At 46.0% G+C, this 21,926-nt stretch overlaps 1 protein-coding gene across 12 annotated transcripts in view; it reads right to left on the bottom strand.

Annotated features, from left to right (window-relative positions):
• Nucleotides 1–21,926, bottom strand: part of EXD3 (exonuclease 3'-5' domain containing 3) — a 573,796-nt gene that overhangs the window by 363,452 nt on the left and 188,418 nt on the right. For all 12 annotated transcript variants that reach the window (XM_084650100.1, XM_084650101.1, XM_084650103.1 and 9 more), the window contains 2 exons: nt 12,833–12,906; nt 11,533–11,571 (listed from right to left, as the gene is read on the bottom strand). In XM_084650100.1, coding sequence (XP_084506226.1) covers nt 11,533–11,571; nt 12,833–12,906 — 113 coding nt within the window. The remainder of the gene's footprint in view (nt 1–11,532; nt 11,572–12,832; nt 12,907–21,926) is intronic.

The following is a 21,926-nucleotide window of genomic DNA, read 5'->3' as shown; positions in this document are numbered from 1 at the left end:
CCTTTATCACACAGCCTTCTATTATGCCTTCAGTTTATACAATATTTTAATAGGTTTTTAATGTGTTCACTTTTTAAAGTTGGTAAAATGGCTGAAAAATATAGTCCATGTTTTCAGACCTCAGCAAAGTAATTTTCCATAGCATGCTTCTGAGACACTCCTCTTGGGTGGGAAACATCAGGGTCCATGGCTCTAGCTCACCTATCATCCACCAAAATTAGAGGACAAATTAGAGGGCTGGGCCAAAAGAAATCTGATTCTCTCTGTCATTCACATTTGATCAAAGTGATTTTTTAAAAAACTGTTAAGCATGCTGTGTGTACCCTTCCTTAAGCCAAAGAGAAGAAAAACCAACCAGCCTTCAATCCGGCTCTATTTCAGAAGGGGATTGGGGACAATAACTCGGGCAACTGGACTTTGTTCTGTTTTTTTCCTGCCTATCCCCCATCAAAGCACACCTTACCATCTATTTGTAAAGATAGAAACAATTTTTCTCTCCTGTCCTTTTCTATGCTACTTGTGAAGCAGTAAGACAAACTGAGGCACAACAACGCAGCTGGCATTCCTCTTGACCAAAAGCAGCACTTCTTCCCCCTCCCTGCACTCTCCAGGCATCTACACATGGGGAAGGTAAGGGAGGATGTATCTGTCCTTCCCAATTAACCACATGTTCCCTGCCTTCAGTAGAGGCTGCAAATGTCACATATTTGATTCAACCAGCAGGCAGATACACGAAGCTCTATCGTGCCTTTTTGGCTGAACATAAACCTAATTCAACTACTCAGCATAGAAACATTAGGTCAGCTGGCCACACAAAATTGATATATTGCCGGCACCATGAGGACAGGGAGCTCCAAGGTTCTGACTCTCAGTTTAGATCATGGCTGTTGCATCGATCTGCTCAAAAAATGGTTTTTAACCCCATGGAAACTTTCAGCTTCTCAGTGAAAAATCAAAATGCAAAACTTTTCGGTTGACAATTGAAAATTTTCACCTGAAAATTTTAATTCAAAAATATCGCTGTGGTGCCTCTTGGGAGTCATAGACCAGATGCCTCATGCCCTAATGCTCTTTGTCTGGACTATATCGCCTGCTATGCAAAGTCTCCCCCTCGCTGCGTGGCTCAGTGCGCCATGAGAGATGCCATCAGGTTGCGGAGCCTGACCCCTACAGAGGGGGCACCTCCTATGTAGCGCCGCAGCAGCGCTCTCTCATACCCATTTTCGGTCTGTGCGTGTTGTTTTTCAACAAAAAGTCAAAATTTCCATGAGTGGCAAATGGCCGATGCTACTGCCGTGGGTCCCGTACTTTTTCTTGGTGTGGTGGGTCAGGGCGCCGCCCCTTGCCCCTATTCTTGGGCATTGTGGGCTCCGCTAGTGCCCCAGTGGGAGACAGGGGAGCAGGGAAGGGGCCCAGGTCCGCTCTCCTACGCTTGGTGCCAGCCCCTTCAGCTTTGCGGGCTGCTTATCCTCTCTCCCCTTGGGTAGGGTTTCCCTCAGTCCTCTGTGCTGGAGGAGTCCCTCTGCCTTGCTTGGCCAGGGTTTCCCTTCCCGGGCAGGGTTTCCCTTCCCCGGGTACTCTGGTTAACAGCAATACTCCCCCAAACTCTAGTCAGCTCTCCTTCCCACTCTGTCTGACTGAAGCAGGGTTTTTCTTATTAGGTCTTGGGCGGGGCCTTAATTGGCTCCAATTACCCCATAGTAACCTTTCCCTAGTCTACAGGGAATAAGGCCTTGATCATCCAAGGGTTTATATACCTCCCATCTACCACTCTCCCGCTGCTCTCTGGCCCTGCTGTATCACACATGGAAAGCAGATACTTTGTGTGAAAAAATTCATTTAGTCAAAACCCCAATGTTTAGAAGGGGCCAGTGACAACTATTGAGTTTGTGCTGAAATATCTCCCAAGAATAACAATACAGAAAACAGGATTTCTGAAACATGCATGGAGCACATTGCCGCTTTGACCTTTCCTTTTTTAGTGTAGGTTTCAGTGTGGTAGCCCTGTTAGTCTGTATCAGCAGAAAGAACAAGGAGGACTTGTGGCACCTTAGAGACTAACAAATTTATTTGAGCATAAGCTTTCGTGAGCTAAAGCCCATTTCATCAGATGCATGCAATGGAAAATACACTAGGAAGATAGATAGATATACAGAGAACTTGAAAAACTGGGGGTTGCCATACCAACTCTTAATGAGACCAATTGATTAAGGTCGGCAATTATCAGCAGGAGAAAAAAAAAACTTTTTAGTGATAATCAGGATGGCCCATTTCAAACAGTTGACAAGAAGGTGTGAGTAATAGTAGGGGGAAAATTAGCATGGGGAAATAGTTTTTAGTTAGTGTAATGACTCATCCATTCCCAGTCTTTATTAAAGCCTAATTTAATGGTGTCCAGTTTGCAGATTAATTCAATTTCTTCTGTTTCTCGCTGGAGTCTGTTTTTGAAGTTTTTTTGTTGAATAATTGCGACTTTTAGGTCTGTAATAGTGTCCAGGGAGGCTGAAGTGTTCTCCGACTGGTTTTTGAATGTTGTAATTCTTGATGTCTGATTTGTGTCCATTTATTCTTTTGCGTAGAGACTGTCCAGTTTTGCCAGTGCAGTCACCTTGTTGGCATTGTGAAGCAGAAGCATATCTACATGTGGGATTATTTAGGTTTCCCTTCAGAAGTATGGGTACACACTCTAATTTCTTTAATGTGATGCCAAAGACAGTAATCACTGATAACCATAAGAGTCAGGGCTGATAACAGGCACGGTTAAGCAGAACTGCTGTGATTATTATTTAGTTGTCAGAAAGATATAAATTGGCTGCAGAAACCAATGCACACTTTTCCTTCTATATTCAGACAGTCCAGCGTTTGCATATCCTCTAGTTTAGAGACATACAAAGAAACTCCTGGCTACATTCATCATTTAGTGAGGTCTTATTTAACTCTTGACGTACAAAGACAGAATCTGCTATGGTATTGGTAGGTGTCTCAGCTCCTGGAGTAGGTACAATCCTTCAATGAGACTGTATATATAATGCACTCATTCTCCATGAACTGGCGGATACATTTTGTTATTTTATACCAATCTTTTTCTATATGACAATGTTAGATAATGGAAACAAAGACATGAATAATATCGGGTTTATCAAGTATCACTGAAGATACCTCCATTTCAAATACAAATGTGAATTCAGAGGTTTTTGCAAAGATGACGATTACCAACCCATTGCTAATCTTTCATCAGGCTCTGATTTGGCAAGGTATCTGAGCATGTGTCTAACTTTCAGCATCTGAGTAGGTCTATTGAAGTAAAGGGGAACTGTTAGGGTTTTTTTTTTACTTTGAACTCTGGGGTGCAGATGTGGGGACACGCATGAAAGACCCCCTATGTTTATTTTTACCAACTTAGGTTAAAAAAATTTTAAGGCACACATCTGTTTTTGTTTTTGGACAGTATTGCTACCACCACCAAGTGATTTAGACAACATTTAGGGAAAAGGGCCACTTGGAGTTCCTGTTTTTTTTAAATATTTTTCCAAGCCCCTTTACCCCCTTTTTTGGGGAGGCTTGAGAATAATATACTAACCAATTGCCTTTAATAAAAGTACAGACCAGACCCTTTATTTTTAGGGCACTAAAATAAACAACTTTTTTATTAAAAAAAAAAAGTAAAAGAAGCACCTTTGTAAATTAGGATGGAAGGTAATTTTACAGGGTAAAAAACAGATTTAACACACAGAGGATGTTTTTTAGGCTTAACTTTAAAGTTACAAAACAGGAATAAACCTTTTTTTTAGCATACGGAAAATTTACAAGCTAAAACAAAAGATACTTTAATGCATTTTCTTGCTATTACTTACAATTTTGTAATTTTAGATGTATTATTTTAGGATTTTTTTAGGAGATGGTTTTTTTGCCATTTGTTTGTTTGTTTGTTTGTTTGAGAGGGCACACAACAAAAAAACACAAACAAAACCTTTTTTCCCCAGATTTGAAAGTATTTTTTTTTATTGGTTTTTTTGGTCAGGTGCCAACTAGGTTGACGGAACTGACTAACCCCTTATAGGTAAGTGATTTTGTACCTTTGGCCAGGAGGGATTTGATATTACTGCATACATAAAAGTTGTTACCCTTCCCTTTATATTTATGACAGGAACACTCACACATTTAAAATTAGGCGCATGCTTACATACCTTGCTGACTGAGGGCATTACAAGATAAGGTCACTGAGGCCATGTCTACACTATAGAGTTAAGCCAACCTACGTTATATCGACTATCATAAACTGCTGTAATTACATCACTTGTGCATGTCCACAGTTGGTGCTCTAGCACCGACAGATGAGCAGCGCACCGTTGGTAGCTACCCCACTATTCAAATCGCCACTTTCTTCCACTAGGAGTTCTGAGAATGCATTGCCGTGCATCATGGGGGTGGGATCACCACCTCATGAGGCAGTTTTCTCCATCCCATAACGCAAAGGGCCTCCAACTACATTTCATAACATTTTTCAGCTACCCCTGTAAACTTTGTGCCTGCCATCTCTGCCTGAAAGCACAGATCCTGCACTGTTCACCAGTCTTGTGATAAGCATTATGAACACAACAAGGCTGATCCTGCAGTATTTCATGAGCTGTGAATCTGAACAGGAATCTGTGGTGCCTACCCTGCTGTGTGCCATGGAAAGAAACAATTCAAGACTGATGTTGGCATTCACGGAGCAACTACACTCATTGGACCGTTGCTATCGGGCTCTCAAAACAAGCACTGAGTGGTGGTATTGTGATGCAGGTCTGGGATGGCAAGCAATGGCTGCAGAACTTTCATATGCACAAAGCCACCTTCCTTGAACTGTGTGCGGAGCTCACACCTGCACTGCAGCACATGGACACCAAAATGAGAGCTGCCCTAATGGGGGAAAGCGAGTGGCAATCACTGTGTGGAAGCTGGCAACTCCAGACTGCTACTGGTCAGTTGTGAATCAGATTGGAGTTGGGAAGTCCACTGTGGACAGTTGCGATGATGCAAGTGTGCATGGCCATTAATCGCCTTCTGCTGCAAAGGACTGTGACTTTGGGCAATGTGCAGGAAATAGCAGATGAGTTTGCGGCAATGGGATTCCCTAACTGCAGCGAGGATATAGATGGAATGTGTATCCCAATTTTGGCCCCAGGCCATGTTGTGACAGAGTACATCAACAGAAAGGGATACTTCTCTCTGATATTGCAGGCGCTAGTGGATCACCATGGTCATTTCGCTGACATCAATGCGGGGTGATCAGGGAAGATGCTTGACGCAGGCATCTTCAGGAACATCGGCCTATACATAAAGCTGCATGCAGGGACTTTCTTTCCATAGAATCATAGAATATCAGGGTTGGAAGGGACCCCAGAAGGTCATCTAGTCCACCCCCTGCTCGAAGCAGGACCAATTCCCAGTTAAATCATCCCAGCCAGGGCTTTGTCAAGCCTGACCTTAAAAACCTCTAAGGAAGGAGATTCTACCACCTCCCTAGGTAACACATTCCAGTGTTTCACCACTCTCTTAGTGAAAAAGTTTTTCCTAATATCCAATCTAAACCTCCCCCACTGCAACTTGAGACCATTACTCCTCGTTCTGTCATCTGCTACCACTGAGAACAGTCTAGAGCCATCCTCTTTGGAACCACCTCTCAGGTAGTTGAAAGCAGCTATCAAATCCCCCCTCATTCTTCTCTTCTGCAGGCTAAACAATCCCAGCTCCCTCAGCCTCTCCTCATAAGTCATGTGTTCCAGACCCAGAAGATTCCACTAGGGGATGTGGAAATGCCCATAGTGATCCTGGGAGACCCAGCCTACCCCTTACTCCCATGGCTCATCAAGCCTCGCACCCAGAAACTCTGACAGCAGCAAGGAGCACTTCAGCAACAGGCTCAGCAGGTGCAGAATGACTATAGAATGTGCATTTGGCAGATTAAAGGGTTGCTGGTGCTGCCTTTTTGGAAGGTTAAACCTCAATGAGGAAAATATTCCCATGGTCATAGCAGCCATTTGTGCTCTGCATAATATTTGTGAAGTTAAGGGGGAAAAGTTTCCCCAGGGGTGGAACACTGATGTGTTTCACCTGGCAGCTGATTTTAAGCACCCAGACACCAGGGCTAAGAGGGAGGCTAAACGGAAAGCTATTCAAATCAGGGAGGTTTTGAAGCAGCATTTTGACAGTAATGTGTCTTGATGTAATGCATGCAGCCGGGCACTGTTTACTTGCCACCTTGAATGACGTTTGTAATGATTCCTGCCTGAGCATTAATTGTAGTCTGAAAATGTGCTGATTGCCACTGTGTATGAATTTCTGCTGAAACCGCCGTGTAGGTCAAAAATAAAGAATCATTGTCTTTGTAAGACTAAATTTTTATTAAACAGCGATACACAGATTAATATTTCTTACAAGGGACATGACAGTGAGCAGCACTCTCTGAAATGAGGATCTCACAGCTGTGTGTAAGTCCAGTTGTCGTTATGGCAAATGTCCCTGGGGTGGAGTGCCAGGGATACTGAGATGGGCCGGGAACACGTGAGGAATGTGTGTGGGGAGTTTGGGGAAGGTATGGAAAGCAGTTCTGTAAGGGCTGTAGGGGGAGTCGAGCATGCATGTGTTCCAGCTGCAGCACAATCAGGGACCTGAGCATCTCTGATTGGTCCTCTATGAGTTGTATTGTCTGCTCCTGGCCCTCAATTATCTGCTCTTGCCCCTGTCTCTTCTCCCAGCTATCTATTTCTAGTTTTTCGTTTATTGTCTATCTCCATGCTCTGTGCTTGCTATCAGCCTGATCAGACAATTGCAGCACTTCTCAAAACATGTCCTCCTTACTCCTCCTTATTTGCCTCCTTATCTGACAGAGGCATTCCGCTGGTGCATAGGAGCTGGGCCTCAACAGCACATCTGCAGAAACAAAAGAAACAATACACAGAGTCAGTATTGCATGTGCACTCAGAGTCTTGAATCATAAAAGTTACACACACTTCTGTCTCATTTTCCCTTGGCAAGCATGAAGCACAGCTTGAGAACTAAACACGGGGAGTCCTCCCTGGCTGCGAGGGAGAGAAGGTGGGACAAAGGGTCTGGATGGTTTCAGAAGGGGATCCGTACAAGCGCTTAGGGACACTATTCTGAATAGTGACACCATTTTCCACAGGCAGGGGTGATCGAAGCTGAAATCACACTACTGAAGGTAATTGAAGATGCAAGGGTGCATCTCCTACATGCGTGCAGCTTCAGACCAGGTCCACATGCTGCTTGCCTGTGTGCTGCTTTGGTTCCTGCAGAAGTAATTGCTGATTGGCGCAGCAAAGTTTCCTACAACGGGGGAAGAAACACAGCAGCTCTGCCAAAGAACTTTCGGCAGAGGATTGCAGAGTACCTGCAGGAAAGTTTTCAAGAGATCTCTGTTCAGAATTTCCAAGAGATCTTGGTGTGCATTAACAAACTTTTCCATAGGGCCTCCACTGGATAGTTGCACAGGGGAATGCAAAACAGATGCAAACAATATCTAGTGTTGTTAATTTCAATCCCACATGCACCATGTAACAAAATAAAGGACTCCTCTACTTCATGTCATCGTGCAGTACCAAAGAAAAATGAGTACTTACCAGAGCTCCCTCTCCTGCTTCAGGCACGTCAGAGCCAGACTGCTGGAACTAGCTAGACCCGTCTGGAGTTAAAAAGAGGTCCTGGCTCGCCACATCACCAGACGAGCCTGTTGCTTTTTGCACATCCTTCTCTAACTCAACCTCCTCGTCCATGGAATTGACTCTGCTGGCCGCTGCTTCCAGTCCCCAGAAAGTATCCACAGGGCTCTTGGTGGTGGAGGTGGGGTCACTGCCAAGGATTGCATGCAGCTCCTTGTAGAAGCAGCATGTTTTCAGCACTAAGCCAGAGGGACAGTTGGTCTCCCTTGCCTTCTGATACACCTGCCTCAACCCCTTGAACTTAGCATGGCACTGTTGCATGTCTCTTGCATGTCATGCCACGAGCAATCCGCTCACAGGTGTCAAGTTCCTACAGCTGGATCAGAGATAGTCTCCTCTTCCCACAGACCCAACAGGTCCAGCAACACCAGTGTACTCCAGACGGGATCACATTTGCTGCGGAAAGCTGGCATGGTCAGCTGGGAAGATGCATGTGAGCTGTCCACCCTGAGCAACCATGAAGAGGAATTTCAAAAATTCCTGGGGTTTTAAAGGAAGGGGGTGCATGCCTGTGTACCTAGCTGCAGGGCAGCAGAGTAGGAACTGCCGACAAGAGTGGTCATGATGGGCATTGTGGAACACCTCGTGGAGGCCACTTAAGATGACACAAGCAAGCACATTGTCTACAATGACACTGCATCACACTAATTTCGTTGCAAAAAGCTCTATGCTGCTCATCAAGGTGGTTTTATTATGCTGGCATAGCAGGAGAGTTAAATCAGCAGGGGGAGCATTGTTGTGTATAGACTTCCACTGTTTTGTCAACAAAACCTGACTTTTGTCGACAAAACTGTGTAGTGTAGACAAGGCCTGAGGTGGCAGAGGCAGGGAAACTCCAGCAGCTCCTTTCCATCTACCACATCTTTAGACCCCTCATAATCTGGTTACAGACCTAGAGATGCATAGGGACTGACTCCCTCTCTACACAGCAGGTGTGCTCGACCCCTCCTCTGCCCCAGGCCTGCCCCTACTCCACCACTTCCACCAAGCCCCCACCCCGCCTTTTCCTGCCCCCCTTCACCCCAAGTCCCACTCCACCCCTTCCCCCAGGCCCCACCCCCGCTCTGCCTCACCTCTTCTCACCCCTTCCCCCAAGTATGCCCCATCCCGGCTCCTCCCAGCACCTTCTGCACACTGTAGAACAGCTGTTCTGTGGCATGCAGAAGACACTGGGAGGGAGGGGAAGGAGCTGATCAGAGCTGATCACCGGTTTGCAGGAGGCGCTGGGGGGAGGAGGGAGCTTGGGTGCTAGTGGGTGCTGAGTACCCGCTAATTATTTTCCGTGTCAGCGCTTATGTAGAGATGGCACTAGTTATGCTAAAAGATCTTCTCAAGCCTATGGACAATAGTCTACACTGGTATTCTTAGACACACCGGCAATGTTTAACAGTTGACACGGCGGGATGCTGACCTGTTTGCTTTGTCCTGTCTCTGATCCTGAAGAAGAAAGAAAGCCCTGTGTAAAAGGCAAAAGGCACTATATCCCCCCTCCTCTCTCCCTCTGGATCCTCCCCTCTCCTGCTTCTCTATAAGCGAAAAGAGCCAACCCCTGGAAGGAAGGAGTTCACCATTTTCCTTCTCATGTTTAACAAACATACAGCTATCCTACTGGTGCTAACAGCCTGTTAAGTGGCTGGCAACCTGTTCCCTTCAACTGTCCAACCAAATCAGAGAAGTCTTTTAGCTGCCTGAGGTCTACACCCATAAGTATCAGGGGTAGCCGTGTTAGTCTGTATCCACAAAAACAACAAGGAGTCCGGTGGCACCTTAAAGACTAACATTTATTTGGGCATTCACTTTTGTGGGTAAAAAACCCACTTCTTCAAATACATCTGAAGTTTATGAAAGCTTATGCCCAAATAGTCTTTAAGGTGCCACCGGGGGACTCCTTGTTATTTTTACCCATAAGTATCTGCCTCTGGCACCACCCAGCAGGACAATGCTGATAATTTAGGTGGGATTTTTAGGAGAAACCCTAGCTAGCTCAGCCACAGCTTCTTAATGACAGCAGGACTCTTACAGAGAGAGAGAGAGAGATTATAGGATTTCTCTTGGAGAAAAGGGGGGCCAGTGAATGCAAAGTTGTACTTCCTTAGGGATGTTTTGTGGACATCAGAAATCACACGAGTAGTGGTTTTTCATCACAGAATTTCCTAGTTTTTCATTATTACATATATATTTAATTACAATATTATGTCAAAATGTGTCTCTGAACTCTCCTGTTTACACTCCAAGAGAAGCCATATTCAATACCGTTAATTAGTTTTGTATCAGTGCTAACAAATCCATATAATGGTACATCAACACTAATCATAGAATATCAGGGTTGGAAGGGACCTCAGGAGGTCATCTAGTCCAACCCCCTACTCAAAGCAGGACCAATCCCCAATTAAATCATCCCAGCCAGGGCTTTGTCAAGCCTGACCTTAAAAACTTCTAAGGAAGGAGATTCCACCACCTCCCTAGGTAACGCATTCCAGTGTTTCACCACCCTCCTAGTGAAAAAGTTTTTCCTAATATCCAACCGAAACCTTCCCCACTGCAACTTGAGACCATTACTCCTTGTCCTGTCCTCTTCTACCACTGAGAACAGTCTAGAACCATCCTCTCTGGAACCACTTCTCAGGTAGTTGAAAGCAGCTATCAAATCCCCCCTCATTCTTCTCTTCTGCAGACTAAACAATCCCAGTTCCCTCAGCCTCTCCTCAGAAGTCATGTGTTCCAGACCCCTAATCATTTTTATTGCCCTTCGCTGGACTCTCTCCAATTTATCCACATCCTTCTTGTAGTGTGGGGCCCAAAACTGGACACAGTATTCCAGATGAGGCCTCACCAATGTCGAATAGAGGGGGACGATCACGTCCCTCGATCTGCTCGCTATGCCCCTACTTTATACATCCCAAAATGCCATTGGCCTTCTTGGCAACAAGGGCACACTGCTGACTCATATCCAGCTTCTCGTCCACTGTCACCCCTAGGTCCTTTTCCGCAGAACTGCTGCCTAGCCATTCGGTCCCTAGTCTGTAGCTGTGCATTGGGTTCTTCCGTCCTAAGTGCAGGACCCTGCACTTATCCTTATTGAACCTCATCAGATTTCTTTTGGCCCAATCCTCCAATTTGTCTAGGTCGCTCTGTATCCTATCCCTGCCCTCCAGCGTATCTACCACTCCTCCTAGTTTAGTATCATCCGCAAATTTGCTGAGAGTGCAATCCACACCATCCTCCAGATCATTTATGAAGATATTGAACAAAACCGGCCCCAGGACCGACCCCTGGGGCACTCCACTTGACACCGCTTGACAGTAGATAGTAATGAATCATTACTATCTACTGTACTATGAGACCCAAAAACCATAAATACCTTACATTTATATAGTAAACCTACTGAAAGTTCTCAGGACAAAGAAGATGATTTTCTGACTATGTTTACTGGTGGCCCTTGACACTTGTCTTACATAATTTAATAAATATTTGTAACTAAATAACCTCAGTATTTGCAGTGTTCAACGTGTTTCCTACAGTAAATACAGAGAATCACAAGAGAAGACCACAGTAATCTTACCTATTTACCCTAGATAAAAATGGCAAGTCTTTTAAAGCCAATGCTGTAATCATAGACACATACATACCCCTCTACACACACAATTATGCCATGTGTGTAGGCAAGTTCTGACAAAGCTAAAAAGCTGTAATAGTGTAACATATAGTAAATTCTTTTAACACCAGAGTGGGATATTTTTAAATGGTCTTAAAATGAGGTCCACACAAAGAAACCCTAAAAAAAAGTGGTAAGGGAGCATTTCACACTCACCTGAACATGATCGGCCCAATTCTCCTGAGTCATGGTTTTCTGAAAAGACACCAAAAAAATCTCTAAAATATATTTTTAAAACATCTGGTATGCACTGAAAATCTCTGGGTTCTCATATATAATCATGAAGAGCACATTAGAAAAATATTGCTTAGATTAGGTTGGATATTAGGAAAATTAGGTTGGATATTAGGAAAAACTTTTTCACTAGAAGGGTGGTGAAACACTAGGAATGGGTTACCTAGGGAGGTGGTGGAATCTCCTTCCTTAGAAGTTTTTAAGGTCAGGATTGACAAAGCCCTGGCTGGGATGATTTAGTTGGGGATGGGTCCTGCTTTGAGCAGGGGGTTGGACTAGATGACTTCCTGAGGTCCCTTCCAACCCTGATATTCTATGATTCGTTAATTCAGAGAAATGATGGAGTACAGCACAAAACTATTATCCAAACCTCAATCTGCACTTACAGTATGAAGGTCACACAGAATCCTATCCAGATCATAGTGAAGCTCCTCATATACATTATAAAATAGAGATAATCCAACCAGACCTACTTTGTAGTGGGTGTGAAACTACAGATAACTTCCAACTGCACAGCTAGGTAGGAATGCTGAAAACTGAGACATTGCTGAACTCAGTAAAGCAACATTGTCTAATGTAATAGAATACTTAAATTTCATGATGCTCTAAGCACACCCAGTGCGATCTCCCAGAAACACAGGAGAATCCCCCAGGCCTATTCAGGCTGCTGTTGAGCAACTGAATACTGGAAAAAAAGTTCACATTGGTCACACGGAGAAGCGGCCCTCTAAAACATGAGTGTGCTTCTATTCAGGGAATTAATGAGCTTGGAATAGGACAAATGAAGGTACCCTTCCCCTGAACAGCAGCCTTGTCTTTGTTAATGTACTTAGGATGACTACACTGCCAAACACAGTGGATCAACTCTGTACTCCTTGAGACCCAAAATGTTGATTGTGAGAGCACCTCTTGCAGTTTACTGAACACCCTCAACTGCCACTGAAGTCAGCGGGAGTGGACAGCATTTGATGACTTGCAGGAATGGTCCCTATCATAAATATAATAGTATAATAAAATATACCCATAATTCTGAACTAGATTTATCAGTCTATAATATCTCAGTCCAAGCACTCGTAACAGAGATTTCTGAGTCTCAATGCCTTTCTGTATCACTACAGCATGACTACACTTCGCTTCCATAACAACCTCATATTTCCAGCATCTCTATTATATTGTTCAAATCAAACAAAAATAAATCCATACACACATTGTACAAACATACCTCAACAAACCTCTTGTAGAAGAGATATTTCAGAGAGCCTAGGTGTCGCTGATTTATGACATTCGGACAGAGAACTGAAACAAAAGAAAGGCCTTTAAGTCAACACAACTTCTGAACTTCCTTGAAGCGTTCTTTTCTAGATAGTACTTTTTTCCTCCCCTGATATAAATATCATTTTAAATGATGAAAACACAGAAAGACGCTATCCAAACCTGAAACAAAGAGGGCCAGAAGCATCCTGGCCTTGCCTATATTAACACTGCTAACTGTGTTTAAAAACCAGATTAGTATTTGTAGTGTAAACAAGCCCATAAATATATTTTGCAATTTGGCATGTGCTACAATAGGCAGTTTTCTGCTGCTGCTGCTTCTTCTCTCTCTCTCTTTTTCTTTCTTTCTTTTTTTTTTTTTGAGGGAGTGGTGAGAAAAATCATTTAAGCCTTAGCGATATATGCACTGGACATACATATATCCTAAATATCCAGGACACGTTCCAATATAGAGGAAAATGTGCAAGAATTTAAATGCTGTGGAGCAGATTCAAAGAACAAATTCAAAGAAAACAGAATTACCAACATCCCAAGCAGAAAGTCACAGATTTTCAAGAGACAGACTACACACATCTTTGATGCACCAAGATGTTCCAGTAGCAAAAACAAGCTAATACAAAAGAGTAAAGACAAGGGGTACATTTTCAAAAGCGCCCAAATGACTTAGGAACCTAAATCCCATGGACTTTCAATGAGATTTAAGGTCATAAGTCACCTTGAAAATGTGACTTGGGCATTGTCTACCCTACACAGTTTTTGTCAACAAAAGGCAGTTTTTACTGAAAAAATAAAATCACCTCAATGAGAGGCATTGAACTTTTTGCAGCAAAGTTAAAGCGACAAAGCATCAGCGTAAACGCTGCCATTCATTATATCACCAGAACTGGCCTCACCCAGTATCCCACAATGCCCACTGAGACCGCTCTGCTCACTGTTTTGAACTCAGCTGCACTCAGAGGTGAAAGTAAGCCGGCAAGAGCCGGTGCGCTGTACCGGGGTGGATCGGCTTCCCCAGGCGCAATTGAAAGTGGCTGGAGTCCCCGGCCCTTTAAATTGCTGCCAGAGCCCCGCTGCCGGAGCCCTGGGGTAGCAGCGGCCGGGCTGGGGCGGCGATTTAAAGGGCCCAGGGCAGTAGCGGCAGCCAAGCTCTGGGCCCTTTAAATCGTCCCCAGGGCTCCGGCAGGCTCCGGGGACAATTTAAAGGGCCCGGGGCGGTAGTGGTGGCCGGAGCCCCTTCCCCAGAGTCCTACTGCCGGAGTCCTGGGGAAGTGGCGGCGGGGCTCTGGGGATGATTTAAAGGGCCCAGGGCTCCAGCCACCGCTACCACCCAGGGCCCTTTAAACCGCTGCCAAAGGCCCCGGCTGCTGCTGTTACCCCGGGGAGGGGGAAGGAGGCACCTGCCAGTACAGGTTGGGCCGGGGCTGGCTCTGACCTCCCCCAGCACCACCCCTTCCGGGGGCCAGAGCTGCTCCAGCCCAGCCTCGTACTGGTAAGTCCCTAGACTTACTTTCACCCCTGTCATAGGATTTTCAAAATCATAAATTTCATGATATTAGTTACTGAAATCTGAAATGTCACGGTGTTGTAATTGTAGGGATCTTGGCCCAAAAAGGAGTTTGGGGGGTGGGGGGGTCGCAAGGTTATTGTGGGGGGGTTGCGGTACTGTTACCCTTACTTCTGCGCTGCTGCTGACGGCGGCGCTGACTTCAGCGCTGGGCGGCCGGAGAGCGGCGGCTGCTGGCAGGGAGCCCAGCTCTGGAGGCAGAGCCGCCGCCAGGAGCAGCGCAGAAGTAAGGGTGGCCTGGTACGGTGTTGCCACCCTTGCTTCTGCGCTGCTGCTGGCAGCGGTGCTGCCTTCAGAGCTGGGTGCCTGGCCAACAGCCGCCGCTCTCCGGCCGCCCAGCTCTGAAGGCAGCACAGAAGTAAGGGTGAAAATACTGTGACCCCCTAAAATAACCTTGTGACCAAGCTTGCAACTCCCTTTTGGGTCAAGACCCCCAATTTTAGAAACGCTGGTCTCCCCAATGAAATCTGTATAGCATGGGGCAGGGGTCCTCAACCTCTTTCAACATGCTATAAAAATTCTGGGGCCCAGGGGTGGTGGAACTCAGGGCTCTGGGCCAAGAGGATGACCCTTGGGCATAGGCAGTTTGACTTCTATTGGGGGGGGGCCCACAAGGACTGGAGAGGCTCAGGCCAGCTCCGCACAGCGGGGTTCAGGGCGGGAGCACCACCTCCACCCCCGACTCACCGCAGCAGCCCACCCACCTGTCTGGGTTATGGGGGGGCCACAACCAAAAAATATGACTCAGCTCAAAAACTCTGAAAACCGCTCAGGATGCAGACAAGGGGTAGCTAGGGGCTGTGTGTGGGCAGGGGGAGAGATCAGGTTGTAGGGAGGGGATAGCTCAGGATGCAGGGAGGGGGATATGGGGGCAGCTCAGGGTGCAGACAGGGGGTAGCTAGGGACTATGTACGAGCAGGGGTAGCTAGGGGCTGCGTACGTGCAAGGGGGGTAGATTAGGTTGCAGGATAGCTAGGGGCTGTGTGCCAGGAGGGCTCCCCCTGTGGTGGCTGCTCCCCAAGGACTCTGCTGGCCCCAGAGCTGGGTCCCCTCATCCAGGCAGCTCTTACCGGCTGTGTGAGCAGCCAAGAGGGCTGGAAGCTGAGGAGCAGCAGCAACCCCAGGCACCAGCAACAGATGGGGGAATGCCATGGCTGCCCACTCCATGGTACCACCAGCCAGAGGAGCAGCTACCCTGCACTGCCTGGCTCTTGCTTCCCACCTACAACCCAGCCAGAGAGCAGGGCCTGAGGAGGCCTGGGGGAGAGGAGAACGTGCAGGGGGATGGAACAGCTCCCAGACTGCCCCACTCTCAGAAAGGCACTGCAGTCGGGGGGGCCAACACCCTTGTTCCCTGCTAGCTCTGCCCATGGGCTCACAGCTTCTGCCTGCGGGGAGCACCAGGGCTTAGAACTTCAGTCCCACATGGATCCCAGCTTCAGTAGGGAGTGGGGGACGCTGGGGCTCCCGGCTTCAGCACCACACCGCTCCTGGCTTTGGGGGCAGGGGGGCCTTGCCAGTTTCAGCCCCGCACTACTCCTGGCTTGGCGGAGGGGAAGAGGGGCACCGGTTTCAGCCCCACACGGCTCCTGGCTTTGGTGAGTGGGGGAGCAGCTTCAGCCTTGCACCACTCCCAGCTTGAGCCCCGCAAGAGGGTGCCGGGGCTCCTGACTTTAGCCCCATAGGAGGTGCCCAGGGCTCAGGGCACCGGGTTTCAGCCACGGGACCCTGCCCCCCCTCCCCGAAAAGGCTTGCAGACCCCTGGTTGAGGGCTGTTGGTAAAGGGTAAAAGCACACGAAGCACCAGATTTCATGAGGGGAGACCAGATTTCACGGTCCGTGACGCGTTTTTCATGGCTGTGAAATTGGTAGGGCCCTAGTCATGTGGGACTCTGTCACAAGTCTTACTAAAATGAAGATATAGCACATCATCTGCTTCCCCATTACTCACAGAGAGTAACCCTGACAAAGAAGGCAATTGGGTTGCTTTAGCATGATTTCTTCTTGACAAAATTATGCTGGCTATTCCTTATAATCCTATTATCCTCCAGGTGCTTACAAATTGATTGATTGATAGATAATTTGTTCTAGCAACTTTAGGCTGACTGGTCTATAATTCACTGGGTCCTGTTTGTTACCCCTTTTAAAGAGAGGTGCTATGTTTTCCCTTCTCCAGTCCTCTGGGACATACACCTGCTGTCCAGGAATTCTCGAAAATAATTGCTAACGGTTCTGAGATTCAGATTCAGTTTAAGTACCCTAGGATGAATTTGATCAGACCTTGCTGACTTGAATATATCTAACGTATCTAAATATTCTTTAATTTGCTCTTTCCCTATGTTGGCTTGTGTTCCTTCCCCCTTGTTGTTAATATTAAGTGTGCTGAGTATCTGGTGAGCCACAATCTTTTTGGTGAAGACAGAAGCGAAACTGGCATTAAATACCTCAGCCTTCTTGATATCACCAGTTACTAGCTCTCCTTCCCCACTCACTAGAGGACCTACACTTTCTTTAATCTTTCTCTTGCTCCTAATGTATTTAAAGAACCTCTTCTTATTGCTTTTTATGTCTCCTGCTGTGTCTTAGCCTTTCTGATTTTGTCCCTGCCTGCTTATGCTACTCTTTTGTACTCCTCCTTACCAACGTGTCCACCTTTCCACATTTTGTAGGATTCCTTTTTGATTTTCAGGACATTATAGAGCCCCTGATGGAGCCATATTAGCCTCTTACTATTCTTACTGTCTTTCCTTTCCACAGGGATAGTTTGTAGCTGTGCTTTTGATACTATCTTCTTGAAAAACTGCCAGGTCTCTCAAACACCCTTTTCCCTCAAAATTTCTCACCATGGGACCTTACCTACAAGTTCTGGGAGTTTGTTGAAGTCTGCTTTTTTTGAAGGCCATTGTCCTTATTCTGCTGGTCTCACTCCTTCCTTTCTTTAGAACCATGACATCTTATAATTTCATGATCACTTTCACCCAAATTGCCTTTAGATTTGCAATCAATTCCTCCCTGGCACTCAGAATTGAGTCTGAAATGGCTGCCCCCTGGCTATACAGCACTTTTCATCAGCAAATTTCCAAGCAGGTCAATATCATTATCCCCATTTTACAAATGAAGACACTGAGACAGAGAGAGGTAAAGTGACCTGCCCATGGTTACACAGACCAATGACAGAGCAGGGAATTGAACTCAGGTCTCCTGAGTCCCAGCCCACTTCCCTCTCCAAGATAGCATAAGACAATCTGTTGCAAGCGCTTTGGAGAAGGGGCCGTTCTTTCGTGTTTGTATGGTCCTGGGCCTGGTGCATGGCTGAGGTTCCTACGCACCAGCACAAAGCAAATCTTGCTTCTTGGCAGGGGGCTAGACTAGATGACCCTTGGGGTCCCTTCTAACCCTGTCGCTCTACGATTCTAATAAATACTCCCTCCCTCAACATACATCACTGGATGTGTATTATTACAAAATCTTGCAGTAGCACCATAATGGGATCTAGCCTGGATTGCATTTCGCATTTGGGACAGACGTGAAACCAGAAATTCCACCCTTCCACCCATCTTAATCATTTGGTAGGGAGGAAGCCTAATACTAACAGCCAGAAAGCAAAAACAAATGTGATGTCCTCTTTACATACAGGGTTTGAAATAGACATACACACACACTGCACTGGCGTTACATGGTCTGTGGGTGTCTTTTGGGATGATAGCTCTTCAGTTTTGTAGATCTGGTGGTTGACTATATAAAACTGATAATGCACCCCATTCCTTCTGATTCACTATTAGGTCCCACTCAACCCTGTCTTTACATTACAGCAAAAGCCTGATTCTCATTTGCACTAACTCGCTTCAGACTGCTCTTGCAATGTTAAGGGGCCTTCGTGTAAACGAGAACCAGCTCCCCAGAGTTGAAATCTTTGGACGTAAAGAAATAAGACAACTAAAGCCTTTATCTTCTGTACTGAGAGATATTTCCTATGGTCTATTTGGAGGAGGGAAGTGTTTTAGACCCATAGCACTTTCTCATGAGAAGAGTCCCTAATGCAGATTAGGGTGAAGTGGCATAGAGTGCAGCTGGATAGGATATCCTTTTACTGTAATTTCCAGGACCCATTAATTTTACATAATTTCATTCCATGGCCCCAGGAAATAGGAAAAGCAGTCTCCATAGGGGAAAGGGAGCAAAAATCCACAGACTCTCGGAGGCTCTTGACCATCCCATTAAACTTGTAGTCCAGACACCAGCTGGGCCTCCCAAGAAGGCAGGGGCACAATGCTAGTGTGAGCACTTAGATGAGAGCCGAAAGAATGAGTGCCACACGGTGGGCTTCTGGCTCATCTGACGACGTGGCAAACTCTGCTTCAGAACAAGAAGGGAAGAGTGGGTTTGGCCACAACAGAGTGCAGAAACCAAGAGACCTTTGGATTGCTCCAGAGTCCTCACACAGAGTCTTCTCCCTAGATTAACTAGGGCCCTTTAGGGGTCATCTTCAGCAGTCGCTTGTACTTCAAAGGGAAAAGACACAGTTCTTTAGAAAAACAGGGAAAATGACAAGGGAAGGGCCCAGGCCAGCAGCATGTTCGAAGCCCAACTCTCCTTCAGCAACCTGAAGAGAGTGAGTGGTGATTTGGCTTACACTATATTTCATATCCTTGTGGGAGAAGGTGGGTGTACAAGCCAGTGGTCACTTCCAGGTAAAAGTTCCTGACCTTTTGTGTGAGAGGCTCACATCTCCTAACAATGAATTCACACAGGCATAGACAAAGTTGCACTGGTATTTGACAATAGGGCTGATACACGCAGCAGGAAAATCCTCCACAAGTGGTGGGAAACAATGGTTTACAACCCCAGATGATCTAATTTAATGGAACAGTGAATCCTTCTACCTGAACTAATGCACAGATTTCTGAGCAGCCCTCTTCTGCCCTCTACTGTTTAAATACATGAGAAATAACAATTCTCAGTATATATCGTACACTGTTATCCCTAGGGCTTAAAGGTTTGTACAAAATGCAATTCAGGATTAAATGCAAGGGAAAAGCTGGTGGCAAAAACCACAAAAAATAAGCCAGCAACAGTATTCGTGCCAGCAAGTTAAAGAAGTATGGATTGGATGAATGGACTGTAAGGTGGATAGAAAGCTGGCTAGATCGTCAGGCTCCATGGGAAGTGACCAACGGCTCAATGTCTAGTTGGCAACCGGTATCAAGTGCAGTGCCCCAAGGGTTGGTCCTGGGGCCGGTTTTGTTCAACATCTTCATTAATGATCTGGATGATAAAATGGATTGCACCCTCAGCAAGTTCACAGATGACACTAAGCTGGGGGGAGAGGTAGATATGCTGGAGGGTAGGGATAGCAGGATGTGGACAAATTGGAGAGAGTCCAGCAGAGGGCAATGAAAATGATCAGTGGGCTGGGGCACATGACTTACAAGGAGGGGCTGAGGGAACTGGGATTGTTTAATCTGCAGAAGAGAAGAGTGAGGGGGGCATTTGATAGCAGCCTTCAGCTATCTGAAGGGGAGTTCCAAGGAGGATGGAGCTCGGCTGGTCTAAGTGGTGGCAGATGACAGAACAAGGAGCAATGGTCTCAAGTTGCAGTGCGGGAGGTCTAGATTGGATATTAGAAAACACTATTTCACTAGGAGGACAGTGAAGCACTGGAATGGGTTACCTGTGGAGGTGGTGGAATCTTCATCCTTAGAGGTTTTTACAGTCCAGCTTGACAAAACCCTGGCTGGAATGATTTAGTTGAGAGTGGTCCTGCTTTGAGCAGAGGGTTGGACTAGATGACCTCCTGAGGTCTCTTCCAATCCTAATCTTCTATGATTCCATTATTCTAAGCCCTTGTTATTTATGCTAAGAAACCATTTAACAGGATAAGGTAAAACTTCATGGTTAAGGTAGTAAGTAGATAGGCTTTTCAGTTAATTTATGCTGCAATGGGACAATATCTATAAAGACCTGTCAGTTGACAGTGAAAGCAATTTCCATCTCCTCCCTCGCTAGTTAGGTGCATCAGGCATGCACGTTCATTCTAACTATGATGATGATGATTACTTGCTTTACTGAGGGAATCCCTCACTCACAGTTACAACATCAGGTACAATGTGTGAGATTAGCTCTACTTTTGTGTGTGTTACTCTGCTTCCATATTGTATTCCTCCATATATACACTGTTTAAAGAGAGCATGGAATATCAGCTTAACTATTTCAATCCCATAACCAAACAGAAACTTTCAACAACAATATCTGTAAATCAGCTAATTCAGTCCCAGAGGGTCTCCAAAGGAAATATCCCATAATAATGAGCAGACTTGTTATAGCAGAACATAATGACCTATCTTTATATGCGAGGACCAGTTCTATGAAAATGAATAGCTTTCCTTCTCTCAGGCAGATGCCCATAATCTTCCTCCTTCCCCAGTTCAGCTAATTAAACAGAATTTGCATCCACTTTACTGGGAAAGCTAAGGGACTCAGAACAAAATCCCAGTGATGAGTGCATCACAGTTGTGCGTCAAGAGGAGGGAGCGTGCACAGGGCAGAGGAAGAGGACAACAAACTATAAGATACATGGAGCTATCATGTGGCTGTTTATTTTCGCTGGGATCCCATCTGCTGATATACTGAATCATCTCTGGTCTGTCTCATAACTCTTAGGATCGGTAACAACATAAGTTGTTTCGCACATTAAGGACTGGCCAGCTCCTAAATCTTGCTTAGGGGGATCAGTGGGGTTTACTGCACTGGGAGAAGGGTGAGTTTTCAGCTAATGGGACTTGCCTAGAACTGAGTCGCAGATGGGCCTGCTTTCCCATGCCAAGAACCTCTACCCTCCTCCAGGATTCCTTACCAAAAGCAACCTCCCCCTGCTGCCCAGTTTGCCTGGGATCTGTCTGAGAGGAGGTATGCTAAGTCTCGTGAATCTCGTGAAGAGGGTTACTGTCTGTTCGGTGGCTTGCATTGCTGCCTGCTTTTAGCAGGCAGTTGTCCAAGTATGGGAATATCATAATTGCATTTCTGCACAGGTATGCTGCAACCACGGCCAATACCTTCGAAAACACTAGAGGGGCAGTAGAGTGGCCAAAGGGAAGGACCCTGTATTGGAAGTGGTCCTGTCCGATGGTAAAATGGAGAAATCTGAGATGAGAGGATGTATTGTTACGTGAAAATACGCATCCCGGAGGTCAAAGGATGAGAACCAATCACCTCTTTCTAGAGCTGGAATTATGGTACCTACTGTGACCATCTTGAATCGTTGTGTTTTGATAAATTTGTTGAGTCATTGTAGATCGAGTATTGGTCTCTAGCCACCGGATGTTTTCTTTGTGAGAAAATAGTGGAAATAAAATCCTCTCCCTCTGTGTTCTCTTTGAACGGGTTCTACTGCTCCTAGCTTCATGAGGTGGCTTACCTCCTGGCACAGTAGAGACTCGTGAGAGGGATCCCTGAAGAGGGTCAGGGAGGGAGGATGGGTAGA

Source organism: Lepidochelys olivacea, assembly GCF_965140295.1.
Source record: "Lepidochelys olivacea isolate rLepOli2 genome assembly, chromosome: 16".
NCBI lineage: Eukaryota > Metazoa > Chordata > Testudines > Cheloniidae > Lepidochelys > Lepidochelys olivacea.
The sequence above is the reverse complement of the archived record's forward strand: the minus strand, read 5'-3'. Positions and strand labels throughout refer to the sequence as shown.